Consider the following 23771-nt stretch of genomic DNA (forward strand, 5'->3'; position numbering starts at 1 on the left):
AACCGCATTATTCGAAATTCGTTCTAAAGATTCCATGGACTCATTACGTCACCGCGGTGAAGCTGCAAAAGAGCAAACACTTAAGAAACATCTTCAAAACACCTCTCGCTTGAACACAGACTGACGGCTAGTTTACTAGTCGAGCAAAAGCGACGATCACAGTGTTTTTACCACGTTTCATTGATGCCGAGTTTGCCTTCTACTGTCACTGTCATGGCGAACAGCTCAACAGGTAAATTCTTGTTTGTATTTATTAGTGTACAAAGGTTTGAGGCCTACTCTCCAAGTACAATATCTATGCTTATAAATTCAACATGGACGTCAACATCGTAATTCATAATTTATGCGTAATGTGACATTACATCTGATGAGCGTGTGTAGGCTATTTTATCAGGGAAAATTTGGTTTTATATTTACAGATTTGGACTTTCTCCTTAATAATATAATTTCTGAAAAGTATTTTTTGTTCATTTTAAATAGTGAAATCACAATAACGTTAGCAGCAAATGATTATCAAAGTACAACATTGTTCACAGTCAAAATAGTGCTAATGCTGTTTCATGTCTTACTTACATGTGATTTCAGACCAAATAATCAAAGGTAAACATAAGGAACATGTCACAAGTCTTCACTGAACAAATGAGTGAATATAAAACCAACTTTAAGTTACCTCAATGGCTAATTTGAACATATTACAGACATCACAACCTTGCTTAAGTAGGAAGCCTCCATTTCTGGGGCATCAGGCGTCCACTATGAATATGTGGGAGATTCCAGGAGACATATTATATGTAATGTTGTCTGACTAAATAAAAGAAATGTGAAATTTAAATTAAAATAGGATGGTTATTTTATCCGGTTTACAACTGTACACTTGTAATATATAACCTTTTCCTTACAGGAGCTTGAATAATTTGACTTTTCAATAACTTTATATGATATTTAAATGGTCATTTTAAAATCTTTATGATATTTTAATGACAATTAACTGACCAAGAAACTAAAATCAGTTATGCTATATAGTAATACACAATTAATATGTCTAGTCATGCATTGCTAATATTGGTAACATTAACAATTAATAAAAACAAAAAATAATTATATTATAATATTAGTTTATGTTTTTATGTGATACGAGAATGCAATTATTAGATTTAATGTTTTGTCGTGTCTTTGTTTTTCTCAGTTGTTCAGAATAAAAAGTGGCAGGGATGTAACTCAGATGACATAAATATTTTCAATATAAGTATCATCATACAATGTTTAGATAAGTGTTATTTATATGTTGTCTATATACAAATTATTTTGATCCGTGTATCTGGATCCAAACTGATTGGCCATTATTACATTTAACCCTTAACACACACACACACACACACATGCACACATTGTGAAATTATGTTTATTGTAAACTCTTTAATTTATTAAATTGAAAGAAAGTGAATATATTAACTTAAAATCTTTTTTTTGTCATTGTTTTCAGAAACGCAACCAAACAGGAAGAAGAATTGCCTTTGTGCATTCTTCAAAAATAAACGGCTGGCTTTACAGAAAGCCAGTCAGTGTCGACGTCGAGACTGTAAAGTATCTCCTTTACAGCCTCCGTCTGACACAGAACCACCGGGTCCACAGCCAGGCCCATCAACAGATAATCTTCAGCTTGGTCTGTCCAGCTTTGAGTCTCTGGCTGTAGACGATCAGACAGATCTTCAGTCTGGTCCGTCCGGCCTCAGGTCTCGAGCTGTAGACGATCAGCGTGATGTTCAGCCTGGTCCATCCAGCAATAAGCTAACCAACTTTGCAGAAAACAATCAAGAGCCAGCTGAAGGTGAGCTTGTCGTTTTTATGCAGTTTTTTTGTACTTGTGTCAAGTAACCCTATGTATATAGCATATGCTGCACTAATACTGTGACATTATGTTTATTGTTTAAAATTTAATACATTTTCAAGTTAAAGAAAGTGACTGTAGTAACTAGAAATCTTTTTTTTTTGTCATTGTTTTCAGAAACACAACCAAACAGGAAGAAGAATAGCCTTTGTGCATTCTTCAAGAATAAATGGCTGGCTTTACAGAAAGCCAATCAGTGTCGACGTCGAGGCGGTAAAGTCTCTCCTTTACAGCCTCCGTCTGACACAGAACCACCGGGTCCACAGCCAGGCCCATCAACAGACGATCTTCAGCTTGATCTCTCCAGCAATAAAACAACAAACTTTGAAGCAAACAGAGCCACTGCAGAGCCAGCTGAAGGTGAGCCTTTTCATACTTGTGTCATGTAACCCTATGTACAGCCTATGATGTACAAATGCTGTGACATTATGTTTATTATTAAATATTTAATTAATTTTCAAGTTAAAGAAAGTGAATGTAGCAACTAGAAATCTTTTGTCTTTGTTTTCAGAAACACAACCAAACAGGAAGAAGAAAAGCCTTTGTGAATTCTTCAAAAAGAAATGGCTGGCTTTACAGAAAGCCAATCAGTGTCGACGTCGAGGCAATAAAGTATCTCTTTTACAGCCTCCGTCTGACACAGAACCAGTGGGTCCACAGCCAGGCCCATCCAATCTCAAGACAACATCTGCAGAAGATCAGCATGATCTTCAGTCTGCTCTGTCCAGCTTTGGGTCTCTGGCTGTAGACGATCAGGCTGATCTTCAGTCTTGTCTGTCCGGCCTTGAGCCTCTGGCTGTAGACATTCAGGCTGAACCTCAGCTTGGTCTGTCCAGCTTTGAGCCTCTGGCTGTAGACGATCAGGCTGATCTGCAGTCTAGTCCATCCAGCTTTGAGCCTCTGGCTGTTGAAGATCAGGCTGAACTGCAGTCTAGTACATCCAGCCTTGAGTCTCTGGCTGTTGAAGATCAGGCTGATCTGCAGTCTAGTCCATCCAGCCTTGAGTCTCTGGCTGTTGAAGATCAGGCTGATCTGCAGTCTAGTCCATCCAGCCTTAAGTCTCTGGCTGTTGAAGATCAGGCTGATCTGCACTCTAGTCCATTCACCCTTGAGCCTCTGGCTGTAGACGATCAGACTGATCTTAAGCTTGGTCTGTCCAGTTTTGAGTCTCTGGCTGTAGACGATCAGGCTGATCTGCAGTCTAGTCCATCCAGCCTTGAGCCTCTGGCTGTAGACGATCAGGCTGATCTGCAGTCTAGTCCATCCAGCCTTGAGCCTCTGGCTGTAGACGATCAGGCTGAACTTCAGCTTGGTCTGTCCAGCCTTGAGCCTCTGGCTGTAGACGATCAGACTGATCTTAAGCTTGGTCTGTCCAGTTTTGAGTCTCTGGCTGTAGACGATCAGGCTGATCTGCAGTCTAGTCCATCCAGCCTTGAGCCTCTGGCTGTAGACGATCAGCTTGATCTTAAGCTTGGTCTGTCCAGTTTTGAGCCTCAGGCTGTAGACGATCAGACTGATCTTAAGCTTAGTCTGTCCAGTTTTGAGCCTCAGGCTGTAGACGATCAGACTGATCTTCAGCTTGGTCTGTCCAGTTTTGAGCCTCTGGCTGTAGACGATCAGACTGATCTTAAGCTTGGTCTGTCCAGTTTTGAGCCTCTGGCTGTAGACGATCAGACTGATCTTAAGCTTGGTCAGTCCAGTTTTGAGTCTCTGGCTGTAGACGATCAGACTGATCTTCAGCTTGGTCTGTCCGGCCTTAAGTCTCTGGTAGTAGTCGATCAGTCTGATCTTTATCCTGGTCTTTCCAGCAATAAGTCAGCAAACTCTGATCCAAAACCAGCCAATCCAGAGCCAGATGAAGGTGAGCCTAATGTCATTTTATTGCTGTTTTTCAAACGTGTAAAGTAACCCTTTTAAGTCATGTATTTATTTATTCACAGTATTTTTGTTAGTTTCAAAATCCTAAAATCATTTTTGGTTGATAGTCTCTGTATATGACTTCTGATATTGAGTGATTGAGTGCCATTTTCTAACTTTTTTGTGTCTGGGGTTTCTAGAAAAAACAACAGATGTTGAGAAGAACAGAATCAATACATTCTTCAACAAAACGCGGCAGACTGTAAAACCTGTACTCAAAAAGAACAATGTGGTTAATCCACGGCCGGACACAGGTTCAGCTGCTGCAGAGCCAAATCCACACACTTCTGAGCCAGATCCACCTGCATCAGAGCCAGAACCACCCATTCCTGAGCCAGACTCACTTATCCCTGAGCCAGAACCACCCATTCCTGAGCCAGACTCACTTATCCCTGAGCCTGATTCACCCATTCCTGAGCCAGAACCACCTGTTCCTAAGCCAGACTCACCCATTCCCGAGCAAGTAGTTCGATTTCATCTGCAGGATCAAACTGACAATTCTTCAGACAAAGAATCTTCAGATGAAGAATCTTCAGAAGATTCCCAGCCTTGTTCGTCCAAGTTTGTTCGAGCACCTACCAAGCACAGACGTATTGGAGACAAAAGCTGGTTGAGAACCATCGCATCGCCGGGTCCAAATATCCGTGAGTGTTTTATCTTTTCTTGTTCGTTTACTGATGATTGTTCCTAGTTTCCATAGTACCTCTGTTTATTTATACCTGTTTATTTATGTGTAGTGTACAAATAGTCATGATCGAATTTGATTGATTTCCTAATTGCCTGTTAGAATATGATTGTAAAGAAAGTGGTTGTCGTCTTGTTTTTTTTCAAACTTGAGTTATATTTAGATGACAAATGTCTTATGTAAACACACTCAAACAGCCATTACGATTTAGTTTCAGACACAATTTACCACACCAGACCAAACTACTCAAGTATTTCAGGCTTAAGCCTTGGTCATATTGCACTAATCACCCCATAGACTTCCATTCAAACATGTCAATAAGTCAGACCAAAAACACAAACTTTGACTGGCGAATTTGCACTACGTGAACGTGTGAAACCAGTAGAAGATAAAAATCATCTTGTTTTATCTCTTCGTAGCTGAATTTTGCATGGTCAAACTGTAGTGCGATTGCGGCTTTATTTTAAAACTAGATTGTATAACTTATTTAAGAACTGTAGATTTATATCTGTAGAAGTTGGAACAAAACACTTCTGTATTCCATTTTTTGTTAAAAAGTATTAACATTTGTGCTTTTTTGCAGTTCCATTTTCTGCAGTATACGAAGTTGGAGAGAAGCTTGGAGAAGGAGGCTTTGGCGAAGTGTTTGTGGGGCTCCACAAGCTTAATCAACAACATGTAAAATACATATCAGCGCTTACATTTCAGTCATATGTTTCTAATTTCCAGAGTAAAAAGATTTCATTAGAGTTTACCCAACATCTCTTTTTTTTGTTTTTGCAGGTTGCCATCAAATTTGTGAAGAAGACAAGAGCAGACCGGTATATCAGAATAGTAAGTTGTCCGTGAACATATTGTATATATTTAAATGCAAATGATCTTAAATGCTAGTGACATTGAAAGATACCTAACCTTTTGTTCAACTATTTTCTCCAGCCTGGGCTTTCCAAGCCGCTGTTGGCAGAAGTGTCATTAAACCTGCTGCTGAATCAACAACCGATAAGCCCTTACATCGTTCACATGATAGACTGGTTTGATGAGGAACAACGCTACATACTCATCATGGAGTACCCGCAACCCTGCGTGAATCTGCTCAGCTTTATAACTCAGAACAAAACAAAGAGTGAATCTGAGGCACGTAGCATTTTGTACCAAGTGGTCCTCGGATGCAAGCACTGTCTCGACAGAGGTATCTTCCATCGGGACATCAAGTTAAACAACTGCGTGATCAACACCGAGACACACCAAGTCAAACTGATAGACTTTGGCTGTGGTGATCTCCTCAAGAGTGTCTATGTGGGTGGATTTACTGGTGAGTTGGGTTAGCTTTCATACAATGAGATGTGTTTACTGTGATACTAATATAATGGATATCTGAAAGTGGAAATGTTTGCTTAACCTGTCTATGTCTTGCATTTTTATGAACAGGAGGATGCTGTCCACCAGAGTATGTTGCGACCCTGGCATATCGGGCAGACCCAACAACGGCGTGGTCTCTGGGCTATCTGATGTACAAACTGATGTGTGGCACCTACCCCTTTAAATCACTGGAAGACATGAAGACAAACAGTCTGACTTTTCCATTGGGCCTATCCAGAGGTTAGAGAACACTATAGTACCAGTATCACAATGGCCGTAACACAGCAAACTTTCAAACTTGACACTGTCAGTAACTAACCAGCTCTCTTGTAAACACTTGCAGAATTCCAGGATTTGATCTCGGGGTGCCTGATTACTGATCCAAACAAAAGATCCACCGTAGATGACATCCTAAACCACGAGTGGTTTCAGCAAATGCCAGCAGCAGGAGTCAGGTATTGTTTCTTAGGAGATAATGACAGAAATCAATTTCTAAATCTAAACAGTGCTATCAAACATGAACCTTAACTTTTTCTTTTTCTATCCAGCACAACCTGCACGAAACGGACATGAAAGAGTCTTCAATCAAGCAAACTTATTGTAAAGGGATAGCTCAGCCTATTAATAAAGAAGAATGTTCTGAGGTCCTTGTTGTTTGTAATGTAAGTCAATAGTTACTGTTTCTGAGATGAAAAATAAACACAAAGAAATCCAAATAAACAGTGTCTCATTTCAAAGAAATTAATTCAAGTACTATTAGCTTTATACATGTGTGAGTTCATTTAAAATTGTTTTCACACTTGTCTTATTTAGTTCGGTTGAATCGCATTAGAGTTCGTTTTCCCTCTTGGTGCGGTTCGTTTGAGCAGTTGTGAGTGTAGCAATCGTACTCGAGTGCCACCAAAAGCGGACTAAAAAAAGCTCCTCCAGGAGGTCTCCGTACCCCTCAAATGAACCCTGGAGCGGTTCCCTTGTGGTGAGAACATGATCCGAACTAGAACAGATCCAACCTCAAAAAGGACTGCGGCTTTTTGGACTAATCCAGCTGCTGTAGTCCATTGTGCCGTGCATTATGGGATGTAGAGGAAAAATACTTGTTGACAGCGCTTTACCAATAATTTTAAACAGAAAGAGAGAGGGAAAAACATTACCTGATAGAGCGCTGGTAATATTTCCTGAAGATGACCATGTCGCAGTTTAGCTAAATTAATTCACGCCTCCTCACAAAGTGACTTGCGATGTGCATTCGCCGTTTGCAATGCATTTAAACATTTAAACAGCCGCAGCTGCGCTTCATTCTTCAAATGTATAGTTTGTCTAAATTAATGTATAAAAACTATATAGTACACTATGACCAGGGATACAATCAGCCAGTCAGTCGGCCCTCCATAGTGAAAAGCGCCACATTGTGTCTGCTGGTTTGTTTACTTGATGGAGATTGATACTGATCAGGATTGATACTGAATGGAGTTCCATTGCCATTTTCCAGCGCGTTAATTCTTACCAATCGAAAGCAGTTTAGGGAATGCATGTAATAACATCTGGCCAATGAGTGATGTGGATTTTGTCATATGACTGCATTTTGGTTTTTTTTGTTTTTTCAATTGGTTCAGACCAAATCAATCAGTGTGGTGTCAAAAGGACCCAAAAACGGCAGAAAAATGCATTTGTTGCCCTTGGTCAGGACTAAATGAACTGAACCACAGATGTGGAAGCACCCTTAATGTAATCTTACATTTTTATAGTGGTTGTCACATCCAGGATCCACATACTGTATAATAACACCCTGCTGCTGCAAACACATGTTACCCCTGTAGATCTATATACAGGTGGAGCTGGGGTGGAGGAGGAAAAAGATTGTTAGCTTTATACAAATGTGAGTTCATTTAAAAATGTAACTGTGCCTCTTAGGGTGCTTTCACACCTGTGGATCGATTCTTTTGTTCTGGAACAGGGATTAAATGGTTACAATGTTGCACTTTGTTCTTGGTATAGTTTGCTTTCACACAGCAAAGTTTCAACTACATAACCATAATGCACTGTGATATAGCCTGGTTGGTTAGTTCATTGGATTGTTTTGCTTTCTCACTACAACCGATTCGCTCCAGAGTTTGTTTCAATCCAGCCGAGACCACCTCATCCAGACAATCTCGGACCGATTGTTTTGGCACGGATCCGAGCGCGATTGCTGGATTCACACATGCCAAACGACCCGCTTACTGGGAAACCGTACCAGGTTCCGAAACAAAAGTCTAGGTTTGAAAGCACCCATAGTGTAATTTTGTATTTTATTGTGGTTGTCACATCCAGGATCCACATATAATAACACACTACTGCTGCAAACACATGTATCCCCTGTAGCAGACCTATACACAGGTGGAGCTGGGGTGGAGGAGGGAAAAGATTGCCAGCACTAACAACAATCAGGCAACAGTGACAATCACCTGAACCAACTAGTTGATGACAAAGCAGAACTTTGTCATTCTGTCATGACAACTCTAGATTTAGTAGAATAATTAATATGTTTACGTCAATGTTTATGTGTTCTGTCTTGGCATCGTAGATCTTCTACTTGCTGTCAGGGAAAAACAATAGTACCTATTGGTAACTTCCATTACATGAATCAATAAGGACCTCAGATTTGGCTAAAATATCTTGGCTTGTGTGAGTAAACTAACAGCTAATTGACCTGATTTAGGATGAACAGTCCCTTTAAGGGTTCTGACACAGTCAGCAAACCTGAGTATTGCTTGGGCAACATCCTGGAGGTGGCCGCTAACAAAGAAGAAACAATGAATAAAAGTGCAAGATATGATGTGGATCACAATAAATGCTTCTCAATCAGTCATGATTCAGTTATTCTCAATCTTTATTTTTTATTTTGCCTGATCAATACTTGCATATTTCTGTTGTTTTTCTATACTACAAAATGTTTCTACAGTTTTATTAATGGTGATAGCTCCAAATTGAGGCTTTTGTCAGGTTAAGCTCACTTTAGTGTGCACTGAATAAAATGTTTAAACACACACACACACACACACACACACACACACACACACACACACACACACACACACACACATCAACTATCTTTATGGTGAGTTCCCATAGACCTAATGATTTTAATAATGGACATTCTTATTTTGGGCAGCACAGTGGCTCAGTGGTTTCTAACAGGAAGGTCGCTGGTTCAAGTCCTGGCTGTCCACAGTTCAAAGACGTGGTATGGGTGAATTGGATTAACTAAATTGGTCGTTGTGTGTGAATGCGAGAGTATATGGGTGTTTCCCACACTGTAAAAAAGTTGACTCAACTTAAATTTTAAGGCAACAAACATAAGGACATTTTTGAGTTTGCTCAACTTAAATCGAGTCAAGTGTAGTAATTGGGTTGAAAGTTGAGTCAACTCAAAAATGTCCTGAAGTTTGTTGTCTTATAATTTTGAGTCAACTTCTTTTGTTTTTCACAGTGGGTTGTGGCTGGAAGGGCATCTGATGTGTAAAAGAAATGATGGAATAGTGTGGCATATACAGAAAGCCCCTGACACTGTGTGGGGTTAGAAAAACATGATTCATTTAGAAAAATGAATACTTAATGCGTATTTAACGCTCATAAAAGACCGTAACTTACCCATATTGGAGAATAATGAACCAATACTGCAATATTGACTTTGATTCATTTTTAAAATCAGCACTGTTCATCGCTGATTTACACTTGACACCAGGAGCCTCACATTTCAAGATAAAAACTACGTGTTTGCATTTTCCAAAACTTTAATCAAAGATGGCTGTGTTAAAATTAACCCCAACAGCATCACAGAGACGTCTATATGATGTTGGTATTTACATGTGGACTTTGTCTTTTCTCCTGACAGATATTAAACAAGTTTATAATACATCTTTATGATTATGATTTAGAATGTTTGGAAAACAGACCTTTAAAAGGGTTTATAAGATTACTGTAAAAAGCAGATGTTTCAGAGACCAAATGCTCTTTAAAATATGTCTTACAGATGTAACATTTGTGTGTGCCATATGGGTCAGTCATTATATAAAGAGTCAGAATTATTAGGCCCCCTGTTTATTTTTCCCCCATTTCTGTTTAACACAGCAGATATTTTCAACACATTTCTAAACATAATCATTTTAATAACTCATTTCTAATAACTGATTTGTTTTATCTTTGCCATAATGACAGTAAATAATATTTGACTAGACATTGTTCATGACACTTTTATTCAGCTTAAAGTGTCATTTAAAGGCTTAACTAGGTTAATTAGGTTAACTAGGCTGTTTATGGTAATTAGGCAAGTTTAAAAAAACAAGACTTTCTCCTCAAGAAAAAATATTATCAGACATACTGTGAAATTTTCCTTGCTCTGTTAAACATTATTGGGGAAATATATAAAAAAAGGGGCCAAATAATTCTGACTTCAACTGTATATTATTAGTTGAAGCCCTCGTGAACAATTAACCCCCCTGTATATTTTTCCCGCAATTTCTGTTTAACGAAGAGAAGATTTTTTCAAGACATTTCTAAACATCATGTTTTTAATAACTGACTGTACATAACATTTTACTAGATATTTTTTAATTTACAGTGTAAAAAAATCTGATGAATTAGTCCTGATGGCATGTCTTACAGATGTAACATTTGTGTGTGCAATATGGGTCAGTTATTTTATATATATATATATATATATATATATATATATATATATATATATATATATATATATATATAGTTGAAGTCATTATTATTATTCCCCTTTGTTTATTTTTTTCTTCAATTTCTGTTTAACAGAGCAGATTTTTTCAACATATTTCTAAACATAATAGTTTTATTTAACTTATTTCTAATAACTGATTTATTTGATCTTTGCCATGATGACAGTAAATAATATTTGACTAGATATTGTTCAAGACACTTCTATTCAGCTTAAAGTGACATTTAAAGGCTTAACTAGGTTAATTAAGTTAACTAAGGCAGGCTAGGGTAATTAGGCAAGTTATTGTATAACGATGGTTTGTTCTGTAGACTATCGATAAAAATATAGCTTAAAGCTATATTAGCTTATAATTTTGTAATTAAAATGTTTTTTTTTTATTAAAAACTGTTTTTATTCTAGCCTAAATAAATTAAATAAGACTTTCTCCAGAAGAAAATATTATCAGACATACTGTGAAAATTTCCTTGCTCTGTTAAACATCATTGGGGAAATATTAAAAAAGAAAAAGAATTGGGGCAAATAATGGCCCGTTTACACTGTGTGGTACGGTACGGTATGGTACGGTTCGGTTCGGTTTGGTACGATTTATGGCCGTTACCACTGTCAATAAGCATACCGAACCAAACCGTACCGTACCACTTTTTCGGCATCCTTTCGAAAGGGTACCAAAACGAGAGAGGGTACCAAAAGGTGGTTACAGAGATATGTCATGATTTCGTGGAGCTATACAGAATGTAAATAAAGGATCTGCCATGTTGTAAGACAGCCAAGAGATTACATGGATATACTATATGCATATAATAACGAGCCATGGATGACCCGAGCTTAAACAAACCTTGTCGTCGTCTTAATGAACAGACACAAAGCTAAGAAGAAAAATCTGCCATGTCCTGTTGTTGCTTTACGAGACCGTCTAAAAGTGCAAGCGGTATTTGCTTTCTTACAGGAGCTCGCGATCGTGTCTATATTTGATATAGCAAACTTCTTGAGCTAATAATAATAACGTCCGCATGATTACTGAAGTGTCTCCGTCATCTGATCCATTCGGAAAGAAAAGGACAAGCGAGAGGGTGAAGCACTGGAAAAAAGGAGAAGTCTGGCAAAACACAGGAGCAAAAGTGTTTTAGCAACCTGAATCATGAACAAACTGCCATGTTTATCTTCAACTTTTGGACTATTATGAACTGGGAATGACAAAATTACTCTCTAACAGAGCTTACATGTGCTGGTAAAGATTACAGACATAGATGAGAGGTTTGCTCTGACTGTGGGCTATATTGCGTGTGTTTTTGAACTCAAATAAGTACTAATGTATGATGTGTGCAGTTTTCCTGTAATTAATAATATATCAAAGACTGTAAGGGGCTGTATGTGTTCATATTTGTTGCATTTATTAATTTATTATATATAATTACAGACGTTACAGTAGGTTATTTCGCACTGTCATTGATCTGCAGTTATAATCAAATCCTGTTCATAGAAAAGTTAGTAATAAACATTTATAAACAAGTATTTATGTGTATGAAGCATCTGTTTTGTGAGAAGTGTTTCTCATATGATATGTAAACGACCCATACAGCTTTACTGTAGACATTTATTCGAGCAAGCATGACGTCGACTTAAACTTTATGTTGTACACCACGCCCACCAAAAGGGTACCCTTTGTGGTGGAAACGCAAGCCTGATAAAGGTGACCCGTACCCACCCGAACCGTATCGTACTGTACCAGTCAGTGGAAACGAGCCAAAAAGCTGCACGCTTTGTGGATAAAAAAAAATAATTTTGGTACACTGACAATACAAGAATAATCAGACGGACAGTGAAAGTGGATTATTTTGCACCACGGAAAGGATTGCTACTGTAGAAAACATCGCATAAATTTGAAAAACCAAATGTTTCAAATTTATCTAAAACGCCAAACCACATAAGACAGCAATCTACAGCTGAAACATTTCCTTAAAAAACGGTCAATTAGGCCTTATATGGTAATGACAGTAGACAAAAAAAAACACTTTCAAACAGGCTTCTCGTACAGTGTGTACACAATATACGTCACACCCATTCACACACCCCGCCTCATATCAAAAACGTCTGATGCTGATTGGCCGACACCTGCGTGTCTTTAAAAGTCGTGTGGCTAGGCTAACGAGTTAGGCCAAAGGTAAATATTAACACGTACGAAAACATTCGAATAAGCTAAAAGATCAAAACTATGCAAAGTTCACCACCGTCCGTGCAACATGTACCATTTTCAAATAAAAACTATAATATAAAACCCGCATACGTTAAAATGGGAAACCAGCAGTTGGTTACTTTAATGGAGGTGTAACGGTTAGCTCCCCGGAGCTAGAAACTTTATCAAAACATTGACAAATCCATTTTAAACAGCAGACTCTAACGAAAATAAACAAATATATAACATTAGAGTAGGTAATTTAAAAATACTTACTAACTTTGTCCAACAAAACCCTAATGACTTCTTCTTATTATTATTTTGAGTTTTATTGGCAGTTAGCATACAAACTTTTTTATATATATATATATATATATATTCCTACACCACTTATATCTTTATGTCTAAATCCTTTTATCTAATTTAGACATTTAAAAATTTTATACAGTCCTCATCTGACTTGTTTTTTAGTATTTTAATCAAATTAAAATTTGTATTGATTCTTTTTTAATTTAAAATAAACACTTTCCTTTCCCTATTGTACTTTGGACACTTCTTAATAACATGCTCCACGGTTTCTTCTTGCCCACAAAAATCACATCTTCCTGTCTGATGTTAATTCATTTTGTACAATGTACTGTTAAGTCCTGAGTCAAAAATCGAATTCTTGATATTATCCTCTCTTTCCTCCTACTTCTACTCGTTATTCTTCCTTTATCCACATTTCTTTGAATATTAAACAACCACCTCCCATTTTTCCTTTCTCCCATTGTTTTTGCCACCCACTTTTTAAAATTTGCTTAATTAAAACCTTTATCTCACTTTTACTATATTTTATTTCCATGTCTGTAATTGATTTCCTTGTAGCTTCTTTAATCTGCCAACTCATTCCCTGTTATTCCGCTACGAGTTTCTAATCCCATCAACTGAATGTGATTTATTGTTTGCAATATCTCGATCAATATATCCTTTCTGCTTTCAGAATGTCCACTCTCTAATGTCATCAGTGAGTAATTTAAGTCGAACATACCAATGCTCCTAACCGTCTGTTTTCCTCAACCCATTGAAGTGCCATTAGTAATGCCACCATTTCTCCAGTATACACTGAAAGGTCATCTGATATTCTTTTAATAACTTTAATTCTAAAATCTATTACTGTGTATGCTACCCCCACTCTGTTTCCTCTATCTTTAGATGCTTCTGTATATATTAAAACATGATTAAAATATTTGTCTTTAATATATGTTTGCACCATTTGAATATTAAAATTGCCCTCCGCACTCTTATCTCTTATCTTTACCAGTGATGTATCAACAATGGGTTTTGGTAGTAACCATTCAGGAGTATTTGACCATGGAACCCTAATAACTTCCCTTAACCTTCGTATAGATGTTTAGCTAACAACAGACGCTACTCCTGACAAAACCCTATTAGCACTCGGACTCTGCGCATGCGCTCACAGGATTTGTTTACAATTATTAAACGTTTAGAGTCAGCCAGAGATGGCGTTTATCGTGTACTACATAGCATACGTTTATGGCAGCACATCACCTCAAATACTTTTTATTTTTTGATTAGGTTCATTTTACAACATCATGGCTGCAACAGCCACAATATAACAGGAGTGTCTAAAAAGCTCCCAGCACCAAGCCTTGCACCACTAGTTAGAATCTGTAGTTGAATTCAGAATTATTAGCCCCCCTTTGATTTTTGTTTTCTTTTTTAAATATTTCCCAAAATTATGTTTAACAGAGCAAGAAAATTTTCACAGTATGTCTGATAATATTTTCTTAGTCTTATTTGTTTTATTTCGGCTAGAATGAAAGCAGTTTTCATTTTTTTAAATGCCAATTTAAGGTAAATATTATTAGCCCCTTAAACCAAAATTTTTTTTTATGACAGAACAAACCATTTTTACAGAATGACTTGCCTATTTACCCTAACCTGCCTAGTTAACCTAATTAACCTAAATAAGCCTTTAAATGTCACTTTAAGTTGTATAGAAGTGTCTAGAAAAATCTAGTCAACTATTATTGACTCATGGCAAAGATAAAAATATATCAGTTATTAGAAATAAGTTATTAAAACTACTATGATTAGAAATGTGTTGAAAAAAAACTCTGTTAAACAGAATTTGGGGAAAAAATAAACAGGGGGCTAATAATTCTGACTTTAACTTATATATAAATATATTATGTAATACATGACATGTAAACTAATCATTCTAACAATAATAATAAAATAAATTTATAAAATAAATATTTGATACTGGCCACACAATTTAAGTAAAAAAAAAACAAACAAAAAAAAACAGGTTATACTTTGTGCTTTTTCTCAATGTCGAGAGAGCCACACACCAGATGACCTCACTAACTCGTTTAGTTCTCTAGACATGCGGTACAGGTGAATTGGGTTGGCTAAATTGTCCGTAGTGCGTGAATGTGAGTGTGGATGTTTCCCAGAGATGGGTTGCGGCTGGAAGGGCATCCGCTGCGTAAAAACTTGCTGGATAAGTTGGCAGTTCATTCCGCTGTGGCGACATCAGATTAATAAAGGGACTAAGCCGACAAGAAAATGAATGAAATACTTAGGTGATGTATTTTTCTGTTAAAAAAATGTAACTTGGTTTGGAATTTTTTAAAATAAAAAAATAAATAAAATAAGATCAATATCATTAGCCCACTTTCATTTTTTCCTTTTTGGTTTGGCTACAGAACAAACCACTATCCAATAACGAGATTAATTATCCTAATTTGCCTGGTTAACATAATAACTTATTACGTAAATTGCACTATAGTATCTTAAAAACATTATTGGAAAAATAGTATGTACTCTCACCATGGCAAAGCAGGAACATATGAAAATCTTTTAATATCAAATGGGCGTAACTATTTGATAAAGCATAGCTTATTAAAACGTTTCAGTAAAAAGTGAATTTCAAACTTTTATTTGTGAAAAGACAGAACATTCATTCCTTCATTTTCTTTTCGGCTTAGTTCCTTTATTAAACTGGGGTCCCCACAGTGGAATGAACTGCCAACTTATCCAGCATATGTTTTTTTACACAGCGGATGCCCTTCCAGCTGTAACCCATCACTGGGAAAGAGAAGACAGAAAAATTTAATATATTATTTTAACCCCATCTTCCTCCTAAATTATGCAAACTTTTTTATGGAAATTTGATTGAATAAAATTTTTATCCATTTATAAAAATATGTAAATTTCTAAAGGTTTTGAAAGTACAATAAATGTTTACAATGTGAATGCTACAGTCCGCATTATCCGATTTCTTTTAAGAAGAGAAGAAATATAAAAAATCTGAATTGACTCTACAATAAACAGGAATACAAGTAGGATATTAACTCAATATAAAATAGTTGTATAGAAGATAACAAAAATAAAAAGACATGATGACAGCAACAATAAAACAGACGTAATATACAAGTAATAAAAAAAGAGATTTAAAAAAATGAACTTAGTGAAAGAAGCATGAGGGTTTCATATTTCTATCTGCTTGCCATTTTTAGTTATTAGATAAACATACGGCTTTAAGCAGTGTCAATTTTGATTAAGAAGTTTTCAGGGGAAAAACTTAAGAACCTATTGTGTATTAATAAAAATGACATTTTTAATGTGATTTATGTTCTGTTAAATGCTTTTTGTGTTGCTTGTTTTTTGTGATATATGTGATGTGAACGCTGATGTGGTTGGGTACTGTGAAGTCAAAGAAAAAAATTCTACTTGTGGACAATTAAAAAGTAAAGTAAAAACATTTGACATTTAATAATAATAATAATATTAATAATAATAATAATAAAAAAGTAAATTTAACACATTTTTAAATAATAATAATAGCTTAATAGATATTACTATATAAATATAATACAATATAGTATCATATATATTATTATTTCGTTTTTATTTTCCGGTTTGAGTATCCTATAGCACATCATATATTTTAACGGAAGAGTTGTTTTATTGATGACGATTTATTCAAATAATTCTGTAAAACCCAAGCATAAACTTTGGGAGATTTTACATGTAAAAATTTAAACATTTTAGATTCCTTTAGGTGACTTTAAATGTCAGAACTGTCCGTGATATTTTAAATAATAACATCAACCGCATTATTCGAAATTCGTTCTAAAGATTCCACGGACTCATTACGTCACCGCGGTGAAGCTGCAAGAGAGCAAACACTTAAGAAACATCTTCAAAACACCTCTCGCTTGAACACAGATTGACGGTTAGTTTACTAGTCGAGCAAAAGCGACGATCACAGTGTTTTTACCACGTTTCATTGATGCCGAGTTTGCCTTCTACTGCCACTGTCATGGCGAACAGCTCAACAGGTAAATTCTTGTTTGTATTTATTAGTGTACAAAGGTTTGAGGCCTACTCTCCAAGTACAATATCTATGCTTATAAATACAACATGGACGTCAACATCGTAATTCATAATTTATGCGTAATGTGACATTACATCTGATGAGCGTGTGTAGGCTATTTTATCAGGGAAAATTTGGTTTTATATTTACAGATTTGGACTTTCTCCTTAATAATATAATTTCTGAAAAGTATTTTTTGTTCATTTTAAATAGTGAAATCACAATAACGTTAGCAGCAAATGATTATCAAAGTACAACATTGTTCACAGTCAAAATAGTGCTAATGCTGTTTAATGTCTTACTTACATGTGATTTCAGACCAAATAATCAAAGGTAAACATAAGGAACATGTCACAAGTCTTCACTGAACAAATGAGCGAATATAAAACCAACTTTAAGTTACCTCAATGGCTAATTTGAACATATTACAGACATCACAACCTTGCTTAAGTAGGAAGCCTCCATTTCTGGGGCATCAGGCGTCCACTATGAATATGTGGGAGATTCCAGGAGACATATTATATGTAATGTTGTCTGACTAAATAAAAGAAATATGAAATTTAAATTAAAATAGGATGGTTATTTTATCCGGTTTACAACTGTACACTTGTAATATATAGCCTTTTCCTTACAGGAGCTTGAATAATTTGACTTTTCAATAACTTTATATGATATTTAAATGGTCATTTTAAAATCTTTATGATATTTTAATGACAATTAACTGACCAAGAAACTAAAATCAGTTATGCTATATAGTAATACACAATTAATATGTCTAGTCATGCATTGCTAATATTGGTAACATTAACAATTAATAAAAACAAAAAATAATTATATTATAATATTAGTTTCTGTTTTTATGTGATACAAGAAAGCAATTATTAGATTTAATGTATTGTCGTGTCGTGTTTTTCTCAGTTGTTCAAAATAAAAAGTGGCAGGGATGTAACTCAGATGACATAAATATTTTCAATATAAGTATCATCATACGATGTTTAGATAAGTGTTATTTATATGTTGTCTATATACAAATTATTTTGATCCGTGTATCTGGATCCAAACTGATTGCCCATTATTACATTTAACCCTTAACACACACACACACACGCACACATTGTGAAATTATGTTTATTGTAAACTCTTTAATTTATTAAATTGAAAGAAAGTGAATATATTAACTTAAAATCTTTTTTTGTCATTGTTTTCAGAAACGCAACCAAACAGGAAGAAGAATTGCCTTTGTGCATTCTTCAAAAATAAACGGCTGGCTTTACAGAAAGCCAGTCAGTGTCGACGTCGAGACTGTAAAGTATCTCCTTTACAGCCTCCGTCTGACACAGAACCACCGGGTCCACAGCCAGGCCCATCAACAGATAATCTTCAGCTTGGTCTGTCCAGCTTTGAGTCTCTGGCTGTAGACGATCAGACAGATCTTCAGTCTGGTCCGTCCGGCCTCAGGTCTCGAGCTGTAGACGATCAGCGTGATGTTCAGCCTGGTCCATCCAGCAATAAGCTAACCAACTTTGAAGAAAACAATCCAGAGCCAGCTGAAGGTGAGCTTGTCGTTTTTATGCTGCTTTTTTATACATGTGTCAAGTAACCCTATGTATATAGCATATGCTGCACTTATACTGTGACATTATGTTTATTGTTTAAAATTGTATAAATTTTCAAGTTAAAGAAAGTGAATGTAATAACTGGAAAACTTTTTTTTTGTCATTGTTTTCAGAAACACAACCAAACAGGAAGAAGAATAGCCTTTGTGCATTCTTCAAGAATAAATGGCTGGCTATACAGAAAGCCAATCAGTGTCGACGTCGAGGCGGTAAAGTCTCTCCTTTACAGCCTCCGTCTGACACAGAACCACCGGGTCCACAGCCAGGCCCATCAACAGACGATCTTCAGCTTGGTCTCTCCAGCAATAAAACAACAAACTTTGAAGCAAACAGAGACACTGCAGAGCCAGCTGAAGGTGAGCCTTTTCATACTTGTGTCAAGTAACCCTATGCATAGCCTATGATGTACAAATGCTGTGACATTATGTTTATTATTAAATATTTAATTGATTTTCAAGTTAAAGAAAGTGAATGTAGTAACTAGAAATCTTTTGTCTTTGTTTTCAGAAACACAACCAAACAGGAAGAAGAAAAGCCTTTGTGAATTCTTCAAAAAGAAATGGCTGGCTTTACAGAAAGCCAATCAGTGTCGACGTCGAGGCAATAAAGTATCTCTTTTACAGCCTCCGTCTGACACAGAGCCAGTGGGTCTACAGCCAGGCCCATCCAACCTCAAGACAACATCTGCAGAAGATAAGCATGATCTTCAGTCTGCTCTGTCCAGCTTTGGGTCTCTGACTGTAGACGATCAGGCTGATCTTCAGTCGTGTCTGTCCGGCCTTGAGCCTCTGGCTGTAGACATTCAGGCTGAACCTCAGCTTGGTCTGTCCAGCTTTGAGCCTCTGGCTGTTAAAGATCAGGCTGATCTGCAGTCTACTCCATCCAGCCTTGAGCCTCTGGCTGTAGACATTCAGGCTGAACCTAAGCTTGGTCTGTCCAGTTTTGAGCCTCTGGCTGTAGACGATCAGACTGATCTTAAGCTTGGTCTGTCCAGTTTTGAGTCTCTGGCTGTAGACGATCAGGCTGATCTGCAGTCTAGTCCATCCAGCCTTGAGTCTCTGGCTATTGAAGATCAGGCTGATCTGCAGTCTAATCCATCCAGCCTTGAGCCTCTGGCTGTAGACGATCAGGCTGATCTGCAGTCTAGTCCATCCAGCCTTGAGCCTCTGGCTGTAGACGATCAGGCTGAACTTCAGCTTGGTCTGTCCGGCCTTGAGCCTCTGGCTGTAGACGATCAGACTGATCTTAAGCTTGGTCTGTCCAGTTTTGAGCCTCAGGCTGTAGACGATCAGACTGATCTTCAGCTTGGTCTGTCCAGTTTTGAGCCTCAGGCTGTAGACGATCAGACTGATCTTCAGCTTGGTCTGTCCGGCCTTAAGTCTCTGGTAGTAGTCGATCAGTCTGATATTTATCCTGGTCTTTCCAGCAATAAGCCAGCAAACTCTGATGCAAAACCAGCCAATCCAGAGCCAGATGAAGGTGAGCCTAATGTCATTTTATTGCTGTTTTTCAAACGTGTAAAGTAACCCACAGTATTTTTGTTAGTTTCAAAATCCTAAAATCATTTTTGGTTGATAGTCTCTGTGTATGACTTCTGATATTGAGTGCCATTTTCTAACTTTTTTTGTGTCTGGGGTTTCTAGAAAAAGCAACAGATGTTGAGAAGAACAGGATCAATACATTCTTCAACAAAACGTGGCAGACTGTAAAACCTGTACTCAAAAAGAACAATGTGGTTAATCCACGGCCAGACACAGGTTCAGCTGCTGCAGAGCCAAATCCACACACTTCTGAGTCAGATCCACCTGCATCAGAGCCAGAACCACCCATTCCTAAGCCAGACTCACTTATCCCTGAGCCTGACTCGCCCATTCCTGAGCCTGATTCACCCATTCCTGAGCCTGATTCACCCATTCCTGAGCCAGAACCACCTGTTCCTAAGCCAGACTCACCCATTCCTGAGCAAGTAGTTCGATTACATCTGCAGGATCAAACTGACAATTCTTCAGACAAAGAATCTTCAGATGAAGAATCTTCAGAAGATTCCCAGCCTTGTTCGTCCAAGTTTGTTCGAGCACCTACCAAGCACAGACGTATTGGAGACAAAAGCTGGTTGAGAACCATCGCATCGCCAGGTCCAAATATCCGTGAGTGTTTTATCTTTTCTTGTTCGTTTACTGATGATTGTTCCTAGTTATCATAGTACCTCTGTTTATTTATACCTGTTTATTTATGTGTACTGTACAAATAATCTTGATCGAATTTGATTGATTTCCTAATTGCCTGTTAGAATATGATTGTAAAGAAAGTGGTTGTCATCTTGGTTTTTTTTCAAACTTGAGTTATATTTAGATGAGAAATGTCTTACTTAAACACACTCAAACAGCCATTACGATTTAGTTTCAGACATAATTCGACACACCAGACCAAACTACTCAAGTATTTCAGGCTTAAGCCATGGTCAAATTGCACTATTCATCCCATAGACTTCCATTCAAACATGTCAATAAGTCAGACCAAAAACACAAACTTTGACTGGCGAATTTGCACTACGTGAACGTGTGAAACCAGTAGAAGATAAAAATCATCTTGTTTTATCTCTTCGTAGCTGAATTTTGCATGGTCAAACTGTAGTGCGATTGCGGCTTTATTTTAAAACTAGATTGTATAACTTATTTAAGAACTGTAGATTTATCTCTGTAGAAGTTGGACAAAACACTTCTGTATTCCATTTTTTGTTGAAAAGTATTAACATTTGTGCTTTTTTGCAGTTCCATTTTCTGCAGTATACGAAGTTGGAGAGAAGCTTGGAGAAGGAGGCTTTGGCGAAGTGTTTGTGGGGCTCCACAAACTTAATCAACAACAGGTAAAATACATATCAGTGCTTACATTTCAGTCCATATGTTTCTAATTTCCAGAGTGAAAAGATTTCATTAGAGTTTACCCAACATCTCTTTTTTTTTGTTTTTGCAGGTTGCCATCAAATTTGTGAAAAAGACAAGAGCAGACCGGTATATCAGAATTGTAAGTTGTCTGTGAACATATTGTATATATTTAAATGCAAATGATCTTAAATGCTAGTGACATTGAAAGATACCTAACCTTTTGTTCAACTATTTTCTCTAGCCTGGGCTTTCCAAGCCGCTGTTGGCAGAAGTGTCATTAAACCTGCTGCTGAATCAACAACCGATAAGCCCTTACATCGTTCACATGATAGACTGGTTTGATGAGGAACAACGCTACATACTCATCATGGAGTACCCGCAACCCTGCGTGAATCTGCTCAGCTTTATAACTCAGAACAAAACAAAGAGTGAATCTGAGGCACGTAGCATTTTAAACCAAGTGGTCCTCGGATGCAAGCACTGTCTCGACAGAGGTATCTTCCATCGGGACATCAAGTTAAACAACTGCGTGATCAACACCGAGACACACCAAGTCAAACTGATAGACTTTGGCTGTGGTGATCTCCTCAAGAGTGTCTATGTTGGTGGATTTACTGGTGAGTTGGGTTAGCTTTCATACAATGAGATGTGTTTACTGTGATACTAATATAATGGATATCTGAAAGTTGAATTGTTTGCTTAACCTGTCTATGTCTTGCATTTTTATGAACAGGAGGATGCTGTCCACCAGAGTATGTTGCGACCCTGGCATATCGGGCAGACCCAACAACGGCGTGGTCTCTGGGCTATCTGATGTACAAACTGATGTGTGGCATCTACCCCTTTAAATCACTGGAAGACATGAAGACAAACAGTCTGACTTTTCCATTGGGCCTATCCAGAGGTTAGAGAACACTATAGTACCAGTATCACAATGGCCGTAACACAGCAAACTTTCAAACTTGACACTGTCAGTAACTAACCAGCTCTCTTGTGAACACTTGCAGAATTCCAGGATTTGATCTCGGGGTGCCTGATTACTGATCCAAACAAAAGATCCACCGTAGATGACATCCTAAACCACGAGTGGTTTCAGCAAATGCTAGCAGCAGGAGTCAGGTATTGTTTCTTAGGAGATAATGACAGAAATCAATTTCTAAATCTAAACAGTGCTATCAAACATGAACCTTAACTTTTTCTTTTTCTATCCAGCACAACCTGCACGTAACGGACATGAAAGAGTCTTCAATCAAGAATCTTATTGTAAAGGGATAGCTCAGCCTATTAATAAAGAAGAATGTTCTGAGGTCCTTGTTGTTTGTAATATGTCAATAATTACTGTTTCTGAGATGAAAAATAAACACAAAGAAATCAAAATAAACAGTGTCTCATTTCAAAGAAATTAATTCAAGTACTATTAGCTTTATAAATGTGTGAGTTCATTAAAATTGTTTTCACACCTGTCTTATATCAAGAGTTCCCACTTAGATAGGCTTGGCATTTATTGACCTTATTCTCCGCAGACGAGCGGGCGCTGCCATTTGAATCTTTTTGGCACGAGACTTCCGGTCTCATTCACTTCCATTCATTTTTAGACATTAAAAACCGCTCGTTTCGCTGTTTGATGTTGCAAACTGATATTTCCTTGTTATATTATTCTACTTGGTCTGTAAAGTCATGCAAACATTTGTTTGTAGAGCAAGTAGTTTGACCGTTTTTTGCCGTTTATTATTCCTTGTCATTTCTCCCATAGGCGACTGAATCGGAAGTTCTAAGACAATCGCGAAAACAGGCGCACTTCCGCATTTGAGAATAAGGTCAATAGCAGGTTTGGCATGCTGTCCGGGAGAGAACACTGAGCTCGGAGATATTTGATCCGAGGGCTCCCGCCCGGTCTAGAAGCATATCAGGAGAACCAAGATCAGCTCCCCCCTTAAAGGGGGTGAAAAAAGGAGGAGATGGGGTGGAAGGGGGGATTCTTCCAAAAAGAAGATAGAGCAATAAGCAGAAAGTGATCCATTTATATTAAGCTAGGATCATTCTGATTGGATTGTTACTGATTACAGATGAGTGGCCAGCGGTGCACAATCATATCACGTGCTCCTCTCGAAATTAGTTTATTAAACTTCACT

The 23771-nt window shown here is 37.2% G+C and overlaps 1 protein-coding gene across 1 annotated transcript; it reads left to right on the forward strand.

Annotated features, from left to right (window-relative positions):
• Positions 1-36: 36 nt before the first annotated feature.
• LOC137487459 (uncharacterized) lies at positions 37-22991 on the forward strand. Its single transcript, XM_073933053.1, has 21 exons — positions 37-232; positions 1484-1828; positions 2006-2248; positions 2400-3749; positions 3946-4449; positions 5074-5168; positions 5274-5324; positions 5427-5802; positions 5919-6089; positions 6193-6304; positions 16991-17103; positions 18347-18691; positions 18868-19110; positions 19262-20233; positions 20398-20901; positions 21526-21620; positions 21728-21778; positions 21881-22256; positions 22373-22543; positions 22647-22758; positions 22852-22991. The coding sequence occupies exons 1-21, from the start codon at positions 184-186 to the stop codon at positions 22865-22867; spliced, it is 6294 nt and encodes a 2097-aa protein (XP_073789154.1). The 5' UTR covers positions 37-183; the 3' UTR covers positions 22868-22991.
• Positions 22992-23771: the final 780 nt, after the last annotated feature.

The sequence above is a fragment of the Danio rerio genome, chromosome 2 (genome assembly GCF_049306965.1).
Source record: "Danio rerio strain Tuebingen ecotype United States chromosome 2, GRCz12tu, whole genome shotgun sequence".
Classification (NCBI taxonomy): domain Eukaryota; kingdom Metazoa; phylum Chordata; class Actinopteri; order Cypriniformes; family Danionidae; genus Danio; species Danio rerio.

Coding starts and splice junctions, on each gene's coding strand:
- LOC137487459 (XM_073933053.1), top strand. CDS start 184: ATGCCGAGTTTGCCTTCTACTGTCACTGTCATGGCGAACAGCTCAACA. Junction 3,750..3,945: donor CAATCCAGAGCCAGATGAAG/GTGAGCCTAATG, acceptor TGGGGTTTCTAG/AAAAAACAACAGATGTTGAG. Junction 21,621..21,727: donor ACAAACTTAATCAACAACAG/GTAAAATACATA, acceptor TTGTTTTTGCAG/GTTGCCATCAAATTTGTGAA.